Here is a 14,221-nt window from a genome sequence, read left to right as displayed (position 1 = left end):
AAGTCCCGTCTGTGAAGGTTGAAGTTTATTATAGGTTTCATAAAAACTTTTAGACACATTTATAAGTTCACACTTAAAGTGACACCCATCACACACAATCATCCTAAACAGCTGCTGTAGTGGCGTCCTCATACTGCAGTGGTTTGAAATACAAGTCATTAAATAAAAAAATAAAATCATAAATAGACTATTTACAAATCTAAAAGGAAATCAGTGTCCACAAAAATATGCACATTCAGTATATATATATATATATTACCATTCCTCGAGTTCTTTGGCCAAAAATGAGCGCAATAAGATCCAACGTTTCTCTTCATTATTTTTAAATGGATCATATTTGTAAAGAGACTCTTTGTGCTTTGGTGAAGTACAATAGAGTTACTCCATGAAGTGTAAACAGTTGAATCCACCTGACATTACTCTTGAGGCGTGAACTCACTTTTTCCAGACTCAAACCTCACAACAGGACCCAGCCAGCTGAGCGTCAGTTTCATCACAAACACAGTTTTCGCCTCTTTAAGTGTGAATATTCTGAGAAACACATTAAAACGTCTGAGTGTTTGTCTCTGGAGTATGAACAGCCTCACGTTACAACACTGGAGAAGCCTTGCTTACTACACCGGTTAAAGCAGTAAGATAATACATAGAGGCGGAGTGATATGCCCTTAAATGTCACGGTGACTACTCTTTGGATGAAGGGTAACCACTTCACGGGCTCTGCCGACACTGAGAGAACACAAACATTTGTTGGTCAAACATTTGCTGATGGCCATACACAGCAACTGAAATCTACCGGCAGGCTCAATCCCCATCAATCACAGCGACCCTCTCCACTCCAGCTTTTTATTGACAAGTCTGAGATTTTAATCCCACACATGACACCCCCACCGTCCCACCTCCCACACGCTGTTCGTTCACGGCTCCTTCATGATGTAGACATACATCGTCGTGAGGAAGCACTTGAGGGACTCAAAGGCAGAGGACAGCCAGTTTTCTTCAGGGCAAAAATCCTTTTTCACCACACATTTTGTGATCTCCACCTTAACAAAATGAGATAAAAGGGATATTTAAAAACAAACAAACAAACTTGTTAAATTTCTTGAAGTATAAATATTAAAAGGGAAACTTTGTGCTTCCATTTATTTTCTGATATATAAAAAATTTTACACATACACTTTCAGAATGCACTGCAGCAATGGTGGACACTCATATTGAACAGGAGGTGTTTGTGCAAGTAATTCCTATAAGCCAAAAAGCATCAGATGCTTTGCACACTCCATTTCAGATGAGGGTTTTTTTTCCTACTCTTGAATCTGTATGATGTCACTGATAGCAGACTTTTGCATCAGGTCTGGCTAGTCACAATTGGGAACAGCCAATCATAAGAAAGGAAGAGAATTAGATAGCCGGCGAACTGAGGAGCTACTACGAGGACTGATCTAAGGTCAGTAAGGATTATTTTTGAACTGTGAATCATGCAAAACTACCCTGGTACAGTCCACGAATAGACATAGGAGCTGGAAAAGAGCAGACTAGATGCATTTTAGAGAAGAACAGAGTTTTTAGTACTTAAAAATGTGTGATTAAATTGCAGTTATTGGAATTACCTTTAAAATCATAAACAATGCTGCGCCGTGCTACCTCATTGAACTCCTTAGTCCACATAACCCTAGGGGAGCTCTAAGATCATCAGGACAATTACTCTTAGTGCAGCCTAGATCCCAGCTAAAGACCAGAGGTGACCGTGCTTTTGCCCTGGCAGCCCCGAGCCTCTGGAACAATCTTCCTGCTGCTATCCGCGCCTCTGATTCCATCTATTCATTTAAATCTCAGTTAAAAACTGTTTGACCGAGCGTTTTCAGTTAGTGCACATTCCCTATATTATTTTACCCTTATGTTATCTTCTACTAATGTTCCACTGTATAAAAACTCCCACCTTATATTTATGAATACTCAGTAATTGTATCCTCTAAACTATGCTCTAATGTTTTATTTCTTACTTTGTACTTTTTTTTTTTTGGGGGGGGGGGGGGTACTCTCTTAGAGCCTTTTATCTTCTATCTTATGTTTTAACTTTGTTGTGAAGCACTTTGGTGTACCTTCGGTTTTAAATGTACTATATAAATAAAGTTGCATTGTATTGTTACAAATAAAATTAACTGTTTAAATGAAATTTCATATTTTATTTTCCCCAGTATGTGAGGATCTCAGTATTTTAATTCTAGTCTATAGATGTCATTAGTATTACAGTTTTTGTTTTCTACCTGAATTTGTGAGTCTGAAAGAAAGAAGTTGTAAAATTAATGTTACTGAGGAAATCAAATGAGTTAAATGTCATAATGCCTTTTTACTAGTGGCATTTCTTATTGCAATCTGTTGTCTCTTTTGTCAGTCCACTAAGAGTAAAAATACTGTCTGACTCGGAAGATGCACAGACACACATACACTAAAGTAAAATAAAACAGAGTTTGAATATTATTTAAATCAAGCATGAGAATGATCCACTTTACAGCAGAAACTTTTCATCAAATCATCCAGCAGGAAGCCAGAGTAAGCAAATAGCATCCCCATATCTCAGACTGCTGAAAGACGACTGAAAGCTGACAGAGCTTCATGCACAATCAGCATGTTTGTCATGCACAAAGCAGTGCATCAAATTCAAATCCCCACCCCACCCCTGCACACACACACAAAACTAGCAAATGCAAATCGCTGTTGTATCTCAAATGTCAACTTTTTATGCATTTCATGTTTGCCCAAAATTTTGCTGAGGCAGAAACTTACCCATCCTCCCCGTCGCTTCAGCCAGGGAACCAGGAATTTGCGGACAAACTGTCCCAGACTGTCCACTAAGATGTGCACTGTAGCCGGATGGCCTTGTCTGACACAGTCCACTGCCAGGGCTCCAGCTACCGCAAACATGGACACCACCTTACCCCATGTTATGCCTACAGGAAAAAACAGACACCAGTGGATTATGTTTAATTATTCTATATCTGTGTATCTGTGCTTCCACAGTTCAAGCTGATCTGGATTTTGTTTATCTGCAGCCACCGAAAATCAAACTGCCATCTTTACCCCACTATAAACATCCCCTCCCACACAAAGCAACACCCATCGCTTTCCAGCCTCATATTCTGTGACCTGACAGGAAGCACAGAGGGCAGTTGGTGCACCTTGTAAATATGAAAGTCAACAAACTGGTGTTAATGCTATCGATAAGGCCACGCCAGGCTGTAAAATAAACAGGTTTAGACTGCACTGCCACTGACGCAGTTTCAGATACGGGAAGGTCAACAGGTTCAAAACTGAACTGTGAATGGAGCAGAAGCAGCGGAGCTGGAAAAAGACCAAGTATTTGTCCCGTTACCCAAGAGGCACCAACCTCAAAACAGTCCAATATGATAAATGACGGCATCCGGCCACTCCAGGCAAAGTTTCCAGTGCAACGAGGGATTGTTATAACGAACGTCATTGATGCAGTGCAGGGCTTAATGGCATTGGCCCCCTTTAGCCCTGCTTGCATTGTCATGGTTGCTCCTTAGAGCTGAGCCACAGCCTCTGAGTGTGGCTATTAAAGGATAGAGCTTAAATGAGATAACTGTCCGTGGAAGCTGTCAGAGCACGTCATGTCTCCCTCCCTACTGAGAAGCGGGCCAAGAATAGAGACAAGATTGCCGGGGATAAAGCTGGAGGAGAGGAGGGCGGAAAGAGAAAGAACAGAAGTGGGAGGCAGGTGAAGATGGATGGAGGAGAGATGAGCCGTGTTGATTTTACTGAAGGCGACCACAGAACAGATGACTGTTTCCAAAGGAAGATATGTAGATATGATCCACAGATGCCATATAAATGTCATTCCTTTATGTCCACCACAAAGTAATGACTAACTAAAAGCTTAAAGGGTGGTTTTAAAACAATCTCGAGACTGCAGGAAAAACACACATGCCTTTTTTTTTTTTTCTTTATTTATAGTCAAGTTCCAACCCGTCCCAGAGGGCTGGGGCTGCCTGGGTTCACCAGTTTGTTGTTCTTGAGGAGGAATCCCACGCCGTTTCTAAAAACGATACCCTCGTGACGTCAAAAAGAGCAGACATTTATCCAGAACACAAGCATGAAAATGTCATTAACCAAGTCTGTGTTTGATCTTTCCTGGTCCCGCGTCAAAGTTTTACCAGACTCTCTAATCTATTCCCGAGGCGCATACAGAGGACATAAAGTCACTCTTTATTTGGATCCTTCAAAATGTCTTTCCTTCTTTGGACGGTTTACAAAACACATCTGTTGTCAAGACAACATAAATAAAAGAATTAAAAAAAAAAAAAAGGCACAAGACCAAGACCAGCATGATCGACTTCACCCAAATAGACTCAACTAGAATTTAACCAACAGGCTTTTTGACACATTTGTTCTGCAATGTTGTCACTAGATTAGCACAAATCACTCCTAGCCAGGAATAACAGGAAGAACCACTTGGGCTGTTTATCCAGAGGTAACAACTGTGAATCAAGTAAGAAATTACACATTCAAGCCAGAGCCAGCTGCTGTTGTCCTAAGCCATCTTCTCCTTGGTTTTAATCTAATGAACCACAGGAATAGCTGACCATATGTTTTTATTAAATAAACAAGTACATCAGAAAGGGACAGCTGAGGCAGAGCAGTTTGGTGACAACCTTGGACACATGCAGAGGAAGGATAGTGGATATACTGGGCAAAGGGTGTTGAACATGGAGCTGCCAGGCAGGAGGAAAAGGGCAAGACCGCAGAGAAGTTTCACAGATGGCACAGTGTTATTTACATGACTTAATATGGGAGAGGCTGTGACAGAGGAGGATGCTAGGGATAGGGTGAGATGGAGATGACCTGCTGTGGAGCCTCCACAGGAAGAGCAAGAAGAAGAATAGCAACATCTTCTTCCTTGCACCTAAGCTACATCAGCATAGATTGAGACAGGATGACATTTAGCAGAGGAAGCAGAGGATATTTATCTGTTCCCAGCTCATTAACTTTGAGTCTTTGTTAGTTATTCCAAAGTTCACTTTTTTTTAAAAAAAAAAACCAAAAAACAAACAAACAACTAGATCTTATCAAAAAAAGAGTAAATAAACACAAATTAAAATAACAAAAACAACAAAAATATTTTTCACCTATTGGCCAACTTATTTTAAAAATTTTGGCTGGTATCTCCTTACCTCAGTCAATGCACTCTGGACTTCTAACATTTATTCCTAGAACTGGGAAACACCCTTTAGACCCAAGTGGTTAACGCCCCATATCTTTGCTTAATTCTGACCAAAAAATCTTGGCAAAGGTCTTAGCGGGTTGATTAAAAGTAGTAATGGCGAAAATAATACATGCAGACCAATCTGGTTTTGTTCCAAACCGCTATGGTTCAGATAATATTAGGCGGCTGGTTAATTTGCAAAATTATGTTTATGATTCAGTACATCCAACAGTGGCCCTATCGCTGGATGCTGCTAAAGCTTTTGATTGTGTTGAGTGGGATTATCTGTTTAAGACATTAGAAAAGTTTGGTTTTGGTGACAATTTTATTAGGTTGATAAAGATATATGATTCGCCTTCAGCGCGAGTATTGACGAATGGGCTCATATCAGATCTATTTCTTTTACAGAGATCCACAAGACAAGGCTGTCCCCTTAGCCCCGGGCTTTTTGTTATTACTATAGAGCCTTTGGCACAAAAACAGAGAAATAATGTAAATATATTTGGAATTTTGATGGATAATAATCAACATAAGCTTCTATTATATGCAGATGATATGTAGTTACTTATGACACAGCCTGGGAAGTCTATTCCAGCCCTATTAGAATGTATAGAAAGCTTTACGCTGCTTTCAGGGTATCACGTCAACTGGGATAAATCAGAGGCAATGCCTATGTCAGGACACTGCCCTCATACTTTATTTAAACAGTGGGAGTTTCGGTGGTCCGTGAATGGTTTGAGGTATTTGGGGATACAAATTACCTTGGATTACACTAAGATGGTTCGAGCAAATATGGAGCCAATGTTTGAAAGAATAAAAATGGAATTTGGTAGATGGTCCAGGGTACGTCTCACAATATGGGGTAAAATTAGCTGTATTAAGATGATGACTGCACCCATGACCTTTTATATTTTATTAAATATTCCAGATCTAGACTAAGATCTAGACTTTTTGATCCAGCAGTTTCTTTGGGGTAGCTCACCACATTGTTTAAGTATTAAGAAACTTCAAGCGAGTGCAAAACAAGGAGGTTTTTCATTGCTTAATTTCGAATGGTATTATTGGGTGATGAATGTGAAACAACTTAGAGCTTGGTTATCTACTGTTAAACCCATTTGGTCCCATATAGAGACGGAAGTTAATGGCGGTATTTCTCCTTGGAAGGAGCTGTTTGATACCAGTCATAAACTTACCCATCCTATAATTGCAAATGCGAAGACATTGTGGTGTAAATTACATAGGGCGGGTCGCTGGGACTTTATTAAATCTCCTTCGACAACCTTATGGAGTAATAAAAGAATTTTAATTGGAGGGACATCGGTTGACTGGTTACAGTGGCGTAAGGCAGGCATCATTTATGTATCAGATTTATTTGACTGTGGGACCAAATGTTTTTTAAGCTTTGATAAAATTGTGGAGTTATATAAGTTGCAGCATAATCAATTCTGAAGATAAGCTCAAATACATAGTTCATTATCGAAGTGGCTGGGAACCCCCTTGAGTTGTCCTGTGGGCAGCCCTGTGGAAGTCGTGCTCTCAAGATCATCCTTGGGTAAAGGTATCACTTCTAAGATTTATCATTTATTGCAAGAACGGTCAGCTGACCCGCTCCTTAAAGTTAAGGGCTACTGGGCCCAGGACATGGCATTGGACATATCCTTCAGTTGAACGGGATTCATGTTTTCAAAATGTTAATACTATGTATAAAGAAACAGGCAGTAGATTTATTCAACTTAAGATAATCCATAGGTGGCATCGAACACCGCAATAATTGTATAAATGGAACCTGGCCCCTACGGACGAATGTTGGAGATGTGATGGTCAAAACGCTTTGATTTTACATATCTTATGGAGCTGTTCGGCACTTCGGGATTGGTGGGAAAACATAATGGAGGTAATTTTCAGTGTTTTGAAAAGGAGATTTGGTATCTCACCAAAACTGTCTTACGAAAAAGTGACTTATGGTTTATTAGATAAATTGCATCAATATGATTGTATTTGGTCCATCTTCACAAGCTGGCTTTCTGTAACTTGAAGAACAGAGGAGTAATGACAGAGTGGTGGTGTGGGGATTGGTGTGCGAAGAAAGAATAGGATAACTTCCCTTTGTTTTTGTTTGGTTTTTTTTGTTGTTGTTTTTCTGTTTGTTTTTGTTGTTGTTGTTTTAAAATTATTTATTTATGCATTTAAGTTCTGCTATTGAAGTTTAAAATGAAATAAATAAAAATTGTTGATGATAAAAAAAAAATTATGGCTGGTATCATCCCAGAACTCCACTGGTGTAGCCTGCAAATTTTTACATAAGGGTATTAAAGTAAGGCTGTGTCTATGTTAGACTGGATGTAATAATAATAATAATAATAATAATAATAATAATAATAATAATAATAATAATAACAACAACAACAACAACCACCAGATGAATTATTTGCCAAAAACAACACCTGAACTATGTGAGGACACAATTACAAGATTTACTCAGAGTTCAAAAATAAATAAATAAATAAATAAATCACACCACCAAAGAGCACAGCTGGAGATTGTGATTTTCTTTGTGCACAACAGCAGTTGCTTCTGTATCAGTACAAAATTTAAGAACAAAAAAAAAAAAAAAAAAAAATCAAGAAAATGCAGACAAAATTAAGCACCAGAATTATGTTACATATCTTATAATTGGCTAAATGATTCTTCTTTCAGCTTTAGCCTTATTTGGAAGACTTCACCACAGCGGACAGATCAGCACACCTACATCTACACTCGATAACTATCCTGAAGGAACTCACCCAGGGATTTGTGTCTCCTAGATTTTGAACCGTCTTCGTTAGCACACTATGGAGTTAGCAGCTAGCTTTCTTAGACTAACAGTGACTACAATTCAACCTCATACAGCCATCCGGCCTTCATTCTATTTTCTTAAATGCCCATCCAACCAGACTCAAGCCTGTCCCGGCTGACAGCGGGTGAGAAGCATGCTACCCCTAACGTAACATACACATTGTAGGGTTACAGAAAGAAACCAGAAGCAACATGGAGGAAAACTCAAAGATAACCTAAGAACATGTAGGCTCAGGAAGGTCAAAACTCAGAAAAGCCAAAAACCAACTAGAGAATCTAAAATCTTTTCTTAGGCAACACCATTATCCCCTGCCGCTCTGCATTAATTTTCCTTCCTGTGCATCGTTTTGAGAGGCCCAAGATTGGACATGCTGGCTTACACTTTAACACTATGCTACATTAAGCCATCCATCCATTTTCTACTGCTTATCCAGTTCAGGTTACACCCTGTGCAGGTCGCCAATCTGTCACAGGACTACTCTATATTAATTAAAGAAAAATGTTTGAGTTCTCTTAGCAAGACACGACAACACTACCAAGAAGCCCTTTTATGTTCAGCATCCACATCCCAAACTTGGGCTCAATTTAGTAAACTAATGTCTAAACATAGAAACTTGGATGTAGGACTAATTATGTGTTTCAGATGGAGTCTCACTCCACCTACATCTGATTCGCACCCACTCACTCTGAGCCGAATGAGCCTGGTGAAAGCTGCAGAGGTTCACAGTCAGTGCCTCCATAAGCAGTCAGCAGTGAAGGTCACTTCCTGTGCTCTTTTAATTTCTACTGCGATGCATCATCATCATCAACACTGAGCTTCATAACAGCCTTGTACCTGCTGAGAAAATCTCTGTTGCTACACCGATGAAGGCATCCGAAACCATGTTCTCCATGGCAACAGAAATGTTGAGCTGCCGCGCCACGTTCCTGTACAAACTGGGCTGTATACACTCCAGCTCATCGCCTAGGTAACAGAGGGAGAGCAGAAACAAAAAAAAGAAAAGGAGAAAAGTCTGTTAGGAAGTGAATCTGAGCGAAGGAGATTAAAAACAGGTGAACGTGTACCACGTCACACATTTTAACCTGCTTGAATATTGAATTCAAACATTTCACGTGACAAGAGTTCCCTCAGATACCCGTGTGCTGAGAAAAGATAGATGTGAAGAGGAGGGCTGGACCGCTGCTGCCTGGTTTTGGTTCAAGCTGTTCTCACACATGCAGATATAATCCTCGACTCATCATTTGGTCTGAGCTCATCAGAGCTTCAAATGCTCAGTACAGGCTGTATAGACATGTGGAGTATAAGCCTAATGTGTTGCTTTAATATATTGCAAATGTAGCAAATACTCCAGACACAGGATCATAATGTAGGTGATCAGCAAATTCAGTCTCTAATCATTCGCAATTTTCTGGTTTCTTTACCATTCTCTGAAAGCAGGTGTAAATTCAATACAGCCGTTGCTACTTTCTGACATTTTATGGGCCAAACAAATAATCAATTAGTTGAGCAGCTAATCGGCAGATCGTGAAAATGGAATGCATGTTAGATTGCAAATGCATGAAATGTAATGTCAATCATTTCTGAGATGCTTAAACACAACATTTCCTTTCATTTTAAGTATGGTTGTTGGACAAGAAGAAGAAAAAACATCCCAAAGATACCCATTATCCTTTTTTTTATGTCATGCTATTTTCATGACAGCACTAATAATGAAGCAAGGCAATCATAGTTCAGAGGTCATCGATAAGGTGGCATTTATGGAAACTTACCAAGACAGAGAAGCACCATAGACACTTCAGCCAGCGCTGTGTTTGAGGGAGAAAAATTGAGTTCAGTTTTAGACCATCCCAACCCGTTTTGGTTGAGCCTCGACAAGATGTAGTCTCTGCACAGCGCCTTAGACTGGGTCACCAGCTCCTTCTCGGTCAGTGATCGGTCAAACACATCCAGGACCTCTGCAGCAAACACTGAAGACCTGCGCAGGACCTCCATGTCCTCATGCAGGGTGAGGGGGATCTGTAAGTCAGAGAGCCTCTGACCTCTTTCAATCAGCTCAGAGTTCAGTGGTGAAGATAATATGGCAGCTGTGAGGAATAGGAGTAGATGAAAAGAGGTCAGATAAGAGGAAAACGAAGCAGGTGATTAAAAATCCCTGCTGCTACTACACACTTTTTTTTTAATTCACAAGAATGGTGGGTGAGTGTATAAAGACATTTGGATTCTAAAACAGGAGCAGAAACTTACATAAGAATATGATGGAGGCGTTATTGTTGTGAGTCACATGGTGGGATAGTCAACTTATTGCTACACTTCTTGGATTATGCAACAACAAACGGCGATACCACAAAATGACTGAGGAAATATTTTGTTTCCCAGTCTCAATATAACACACACACACGCACGCACAAACCCATCGAGCTTTTTTCACTGCAGTCACAACTTAACCCTAATTTTAAATCCCTGAACCGCTTTAACACGCGAGAAAAAGACCACGCTTACCATCAGCATATCCACATGATGACAAACACCTGCGCCTGATGTCTCAAATGCGATTTATCCGATTTATTAATTAGCAGACGTTTCAGAGCGAATCTCTGAGGTCTTTCAAACAAAGCTGGACTGTCAGAGCAAGCGCATTAAAACTCCTCCACTGTGCAGACAAACCGGCCCAGACAATCAAGCAAACAACGGGCGAAGTTCTGCTCTCTTTTCCACGCAGCGGATAGTGGGTCCACTTGCTTCTCCGAGACGCACCGACGGAGGGGAGGGAGGCGGGTGGAGGACGCCTACCTGTTGTTCCACCTTGCCATTGGCGCGCGGTGGGTGTGCTCGTTTCAGAGCCGGGAAAAGCCCGGATAAGGAGTTTGACAGCCGCCGCCTCCCTCCCACCACAAGCAGCTTCTCACCCCGGCGGACAGAGGGAGACAATTCAACTGTAACTACTTTCATTCACAAATCTGAGGGGTGATTAGCTCGGCTTTAATAGAATAGCCAGTTCGTTTGAATTTCTTCTAATATTCAGCCTTCAACACACTGATGCAAATCACCATTATGCTGTGATTTGAGCACAGGTGTGACTCAGGAGACGATCACCTGCCAAAGTTTATGTAACTGTTCCTGAAGCCAGAATTGTGCCACTGTCAATCCCCTGCAGAGCTCCTTCACGCCGCTAGATGTCCCGCTCTGCTCGTGGGTGTTGTTTGGTAATATCTATGTAGATTTACTGCATTGCATCCTGATCTTTTTATTTATTTATCTATCTAAGATAATGAGATAAGATAGGATAACTCTTTATTGTTATTGCACTGTCATACTTAGTACAAATACAAAGAAATATTTGCTACAGTCATGGAACACAAAAGAAAAAACTCTTAATGTCTTTATATTTTCTGTCATCTATTCAGTCAAAGAAGACAAGATATTTTTTGTTGTTGTTGTTTTCTGCTGTGTGTGTGTGTGTGTGTGTGTGTGGATGTGTGGATGTACTTGTTTAAACATCTTTTTGAGGACCAAAAATTAGTATCCCATTATACTTGTGGGGACAACAGTCACTTCTGGGGACATAATGCCGGTACTCACAAATTTGAAAGCGTTTTTGAGGCTCAAAAATTGTTTTTTTAGGGTTAGGGTTACAATTGGGTTATGGTCAGGGTAAAGGTTAGGGTTAGGTATTCATTTCTGATGGTTGCAGTTTTAGTAAGGGGCTAAGGAAAGCAATGTCCTCACCAAGATATGAAAATGTGTGTGTGTGTGTGTGTGTGTGTGTGTGTGTGTGTGTGTGTGTGTGTGTGTGTGTGTGTGGCTTTTTTTATTTAGTTTGTTTGGCTTTTTAGAAAACAAGTACTCTAAGTAGGAATAAATATTACAATGTAAACTATATGAAAAATAACAGGTGAAAGGCATTGGTTAAATGTAAGTTTTTTTTATTTGAAAAGACTGTAAAAAAAATTTTTTAAAGTATGTAAAATTAAATATTTTGTTATTTCATTTCAAACAGTCATCCTCAAAAAAGAGAAAAGAAAAACTGTTATTTGCTACTTTGCTTTTAAATTGCTCGTGTGTTTTAAATTATAAAAACTAATCCAAAGGATTTTTTTGAACTGGCTTCATTAATTTCCCTGCAGTGTTGCTGTTTCTCCTGTGTTTTGAAGACCTGAGCCATTTATCCTCTTAAAATATCCACAACTGAGAATTACATAAAAGCAAAACAGCAATTTGTGCAAACACGGATTCAAACAATGTGGACACAGGAACTCAAGAGAAAACTGGATTTTAAGTGTAGCAAACTGAAACTGTTAAAAAAAAAAGTTGTAAAAAACAAATACAAAAATTCAGTATTGTGATAAATGTTAGTGTGAAGATGCTCTGGTTATAAAAGGGTAAACTACAGCTGGATGTGAAACTATGAACGGTCTCTTGTATCTTTGCTTTTTCTCTTTTATCATAATTCTATATTTCAATCGGTTAAAGATGTAATTTTCCTTACATGTTGACTTTTTTGTATAAGTGTAGCTGTAGTTTTAACCTACGTCCTTTCACATTTCCTTTTTCTTTTAATCCCTATAAATGAACCGAATAAAGAGAAAGATTTTATTATTTTTTATTGTAAGCAAAATGCACAGAAAGATGATTTGCAAAGTCAAATCTCAGCAGAGGATTGCAAATGAGCTCCTGCTCAAACAAGGACACCATGCCTCAGATGATCACACTACACATGCTTAATGTTTATGTAACATCTGCCAAGTTAAACTCTGACAGTATAAATATTCCAGACATGAGGACTAAATGCTCAGAGGCCAAAGGAACATTGTGTCACTGTGTTTGTCTAGACAGAAAGATTAGAGAAAGACCTCGGAGTGAAATAAAATCCCACGAGAACCAAAGTGATACAAAAAATAAACAGAAAACATTTTTTAATGCCAAAAACATAATTGCAAAACTTGACACTTGACAGACAAAAAGCAACTTGGGGACCTTTTTTTTTTAGTTTGATACAGCTCTGACACATAGTCAGTCTGAATAACTTCTTGCTGCACATTATGTAATTTATTTGTTATTCTATACTCTTGTGGAAAAAAGAAACATCTTGTCCTTTAGGTCTTCAGCAGAAGGGATTGAAAACTACAGTTTCAGGAAGACAAACGCACAGTCATAAATGTACAACACACACATATTTTGAATTTCTTCTTCTTCTGTAACTCAGAAAGTAATCACACACCACTTGCACTTTTACCCCCCTTTAGACAAAAAAAAAAGAAATTAGGAATGACGAATGATGGCCGTTCCTCCTCAAAACCAAGCTAATAATCTGCAAACAGATTAGACTTCTGCATGGTGATTCCCTGAAAGAGTGTTTATCTCTCTTGGCATGTTGATTGCTGCTGATGCAGGCTTTATTCACATAAGGATTAGATGAAGCATTATAAAGTTAAGTCATTGTTTTCACTGGGAGTGCACTTACTTGTCCAAACTCAGGTGAATGGGAACATATGATCTCAAAAGATTTTCGGTGTGGCTTCTTGGTTCAGTCAGTTTTGCACAATAAAGTAGTTTTCAAGGCTTTAACATTTAAATGCATGATCAAAAAGAAAAAATAAATAAATACATTTATAGGGTCAGACACCTGCAATAACTTATTAAAAGTCCAACTTAAATACTTTTCTATATGTAAAGGGAATCAGAATAAGTAAAGTGAGACTATAATGTGTTTTGCAGTATTTTGTATAGTATTTTTTTTTCTAAATTACAACCTGTATACTGTTTACATGATCAAAATTAACTGAACAAATCCAAAACAATTAATAAATAAAACCAAGCTTGAACTCATAGCACTGAATGGATTTTTCTAGAATACCCACAATATGAAAAGGTTTTGTCAGGCTTTTGAAATTCCTCACCTAAAGCTTGCCATTGAAATGTTACTTAAGATCTCAGACTCCAGTTATCTTCCATTGCAGACAGGCACCTGTCTTAGTTATTAGCAAAACAGTTGCCAGATAAGTGATTTTATTGTAAGAAAACAGTGATAAGAAAGAAAAAACCTTTTCACACATATGATCAGTATCACAAACCTGAATTTTCACATCCATGGGGAGGGGAGAAGAAAAAGAAAAGTGCCTTTCAGCTCCAGTGTTTGGTAATGTCTCTACAGTTTTGTTTAGATG

General features: G+C 39.0%; 1 protein-coding gene across 1 annotated transcript; it reads right to left on the bottom strand.

Moving 5' to 3' along the window:
• Positions 1-7: 7 nt before the first annotated feature.
• On the bottom strand, positions 8-10,849 carry bokb (BCL2 family apoptosis regulator BOK b). Its single transcript, XM_085439177.1, has 5 exons — positions 10,557-10,849; positions 9,827-10,141; positions 8,892-9,020; positions 2,785-2,948; positions 8-1,040 (listed from the first exon to the last, which is right to left on the bottom strand). Exons 2-5 carry the CDS (start codon positions 10,047-10,049, stop codon positions 915-917), a joined length of 642 nt encoding a protein of 213 aa, XP_085295303.1. The 5' UTR covers positions 10,050-10,141; positions 10,557-10,849; the 3' UTR covers positions 8-914.
• Positions 10,850-14,221: the final 3,372 nt, after the last annotated feature.

This window comes from Copadichromis virginalis, linkage group LG18 (assembly GCF_057382275.1).
Source record: "Copadichromis virginalis isolate Kocher_CV1m ecotype Utaka linkage group LG18, C_Virginalis_male_GT1.1, whole genome shotgun sequence".
Classification (NCBI taxonomy): Eukaryota; Metazoa; Chordata; class Actinopteri; order Cichliformes; family Cichlidae; genus Copadichromis; species Copadichromis virginalis.
Note: the sequence above shows the minus strand (reverse complement) of the source record. Positions and strands in the feature narration are given on the sequence as shown.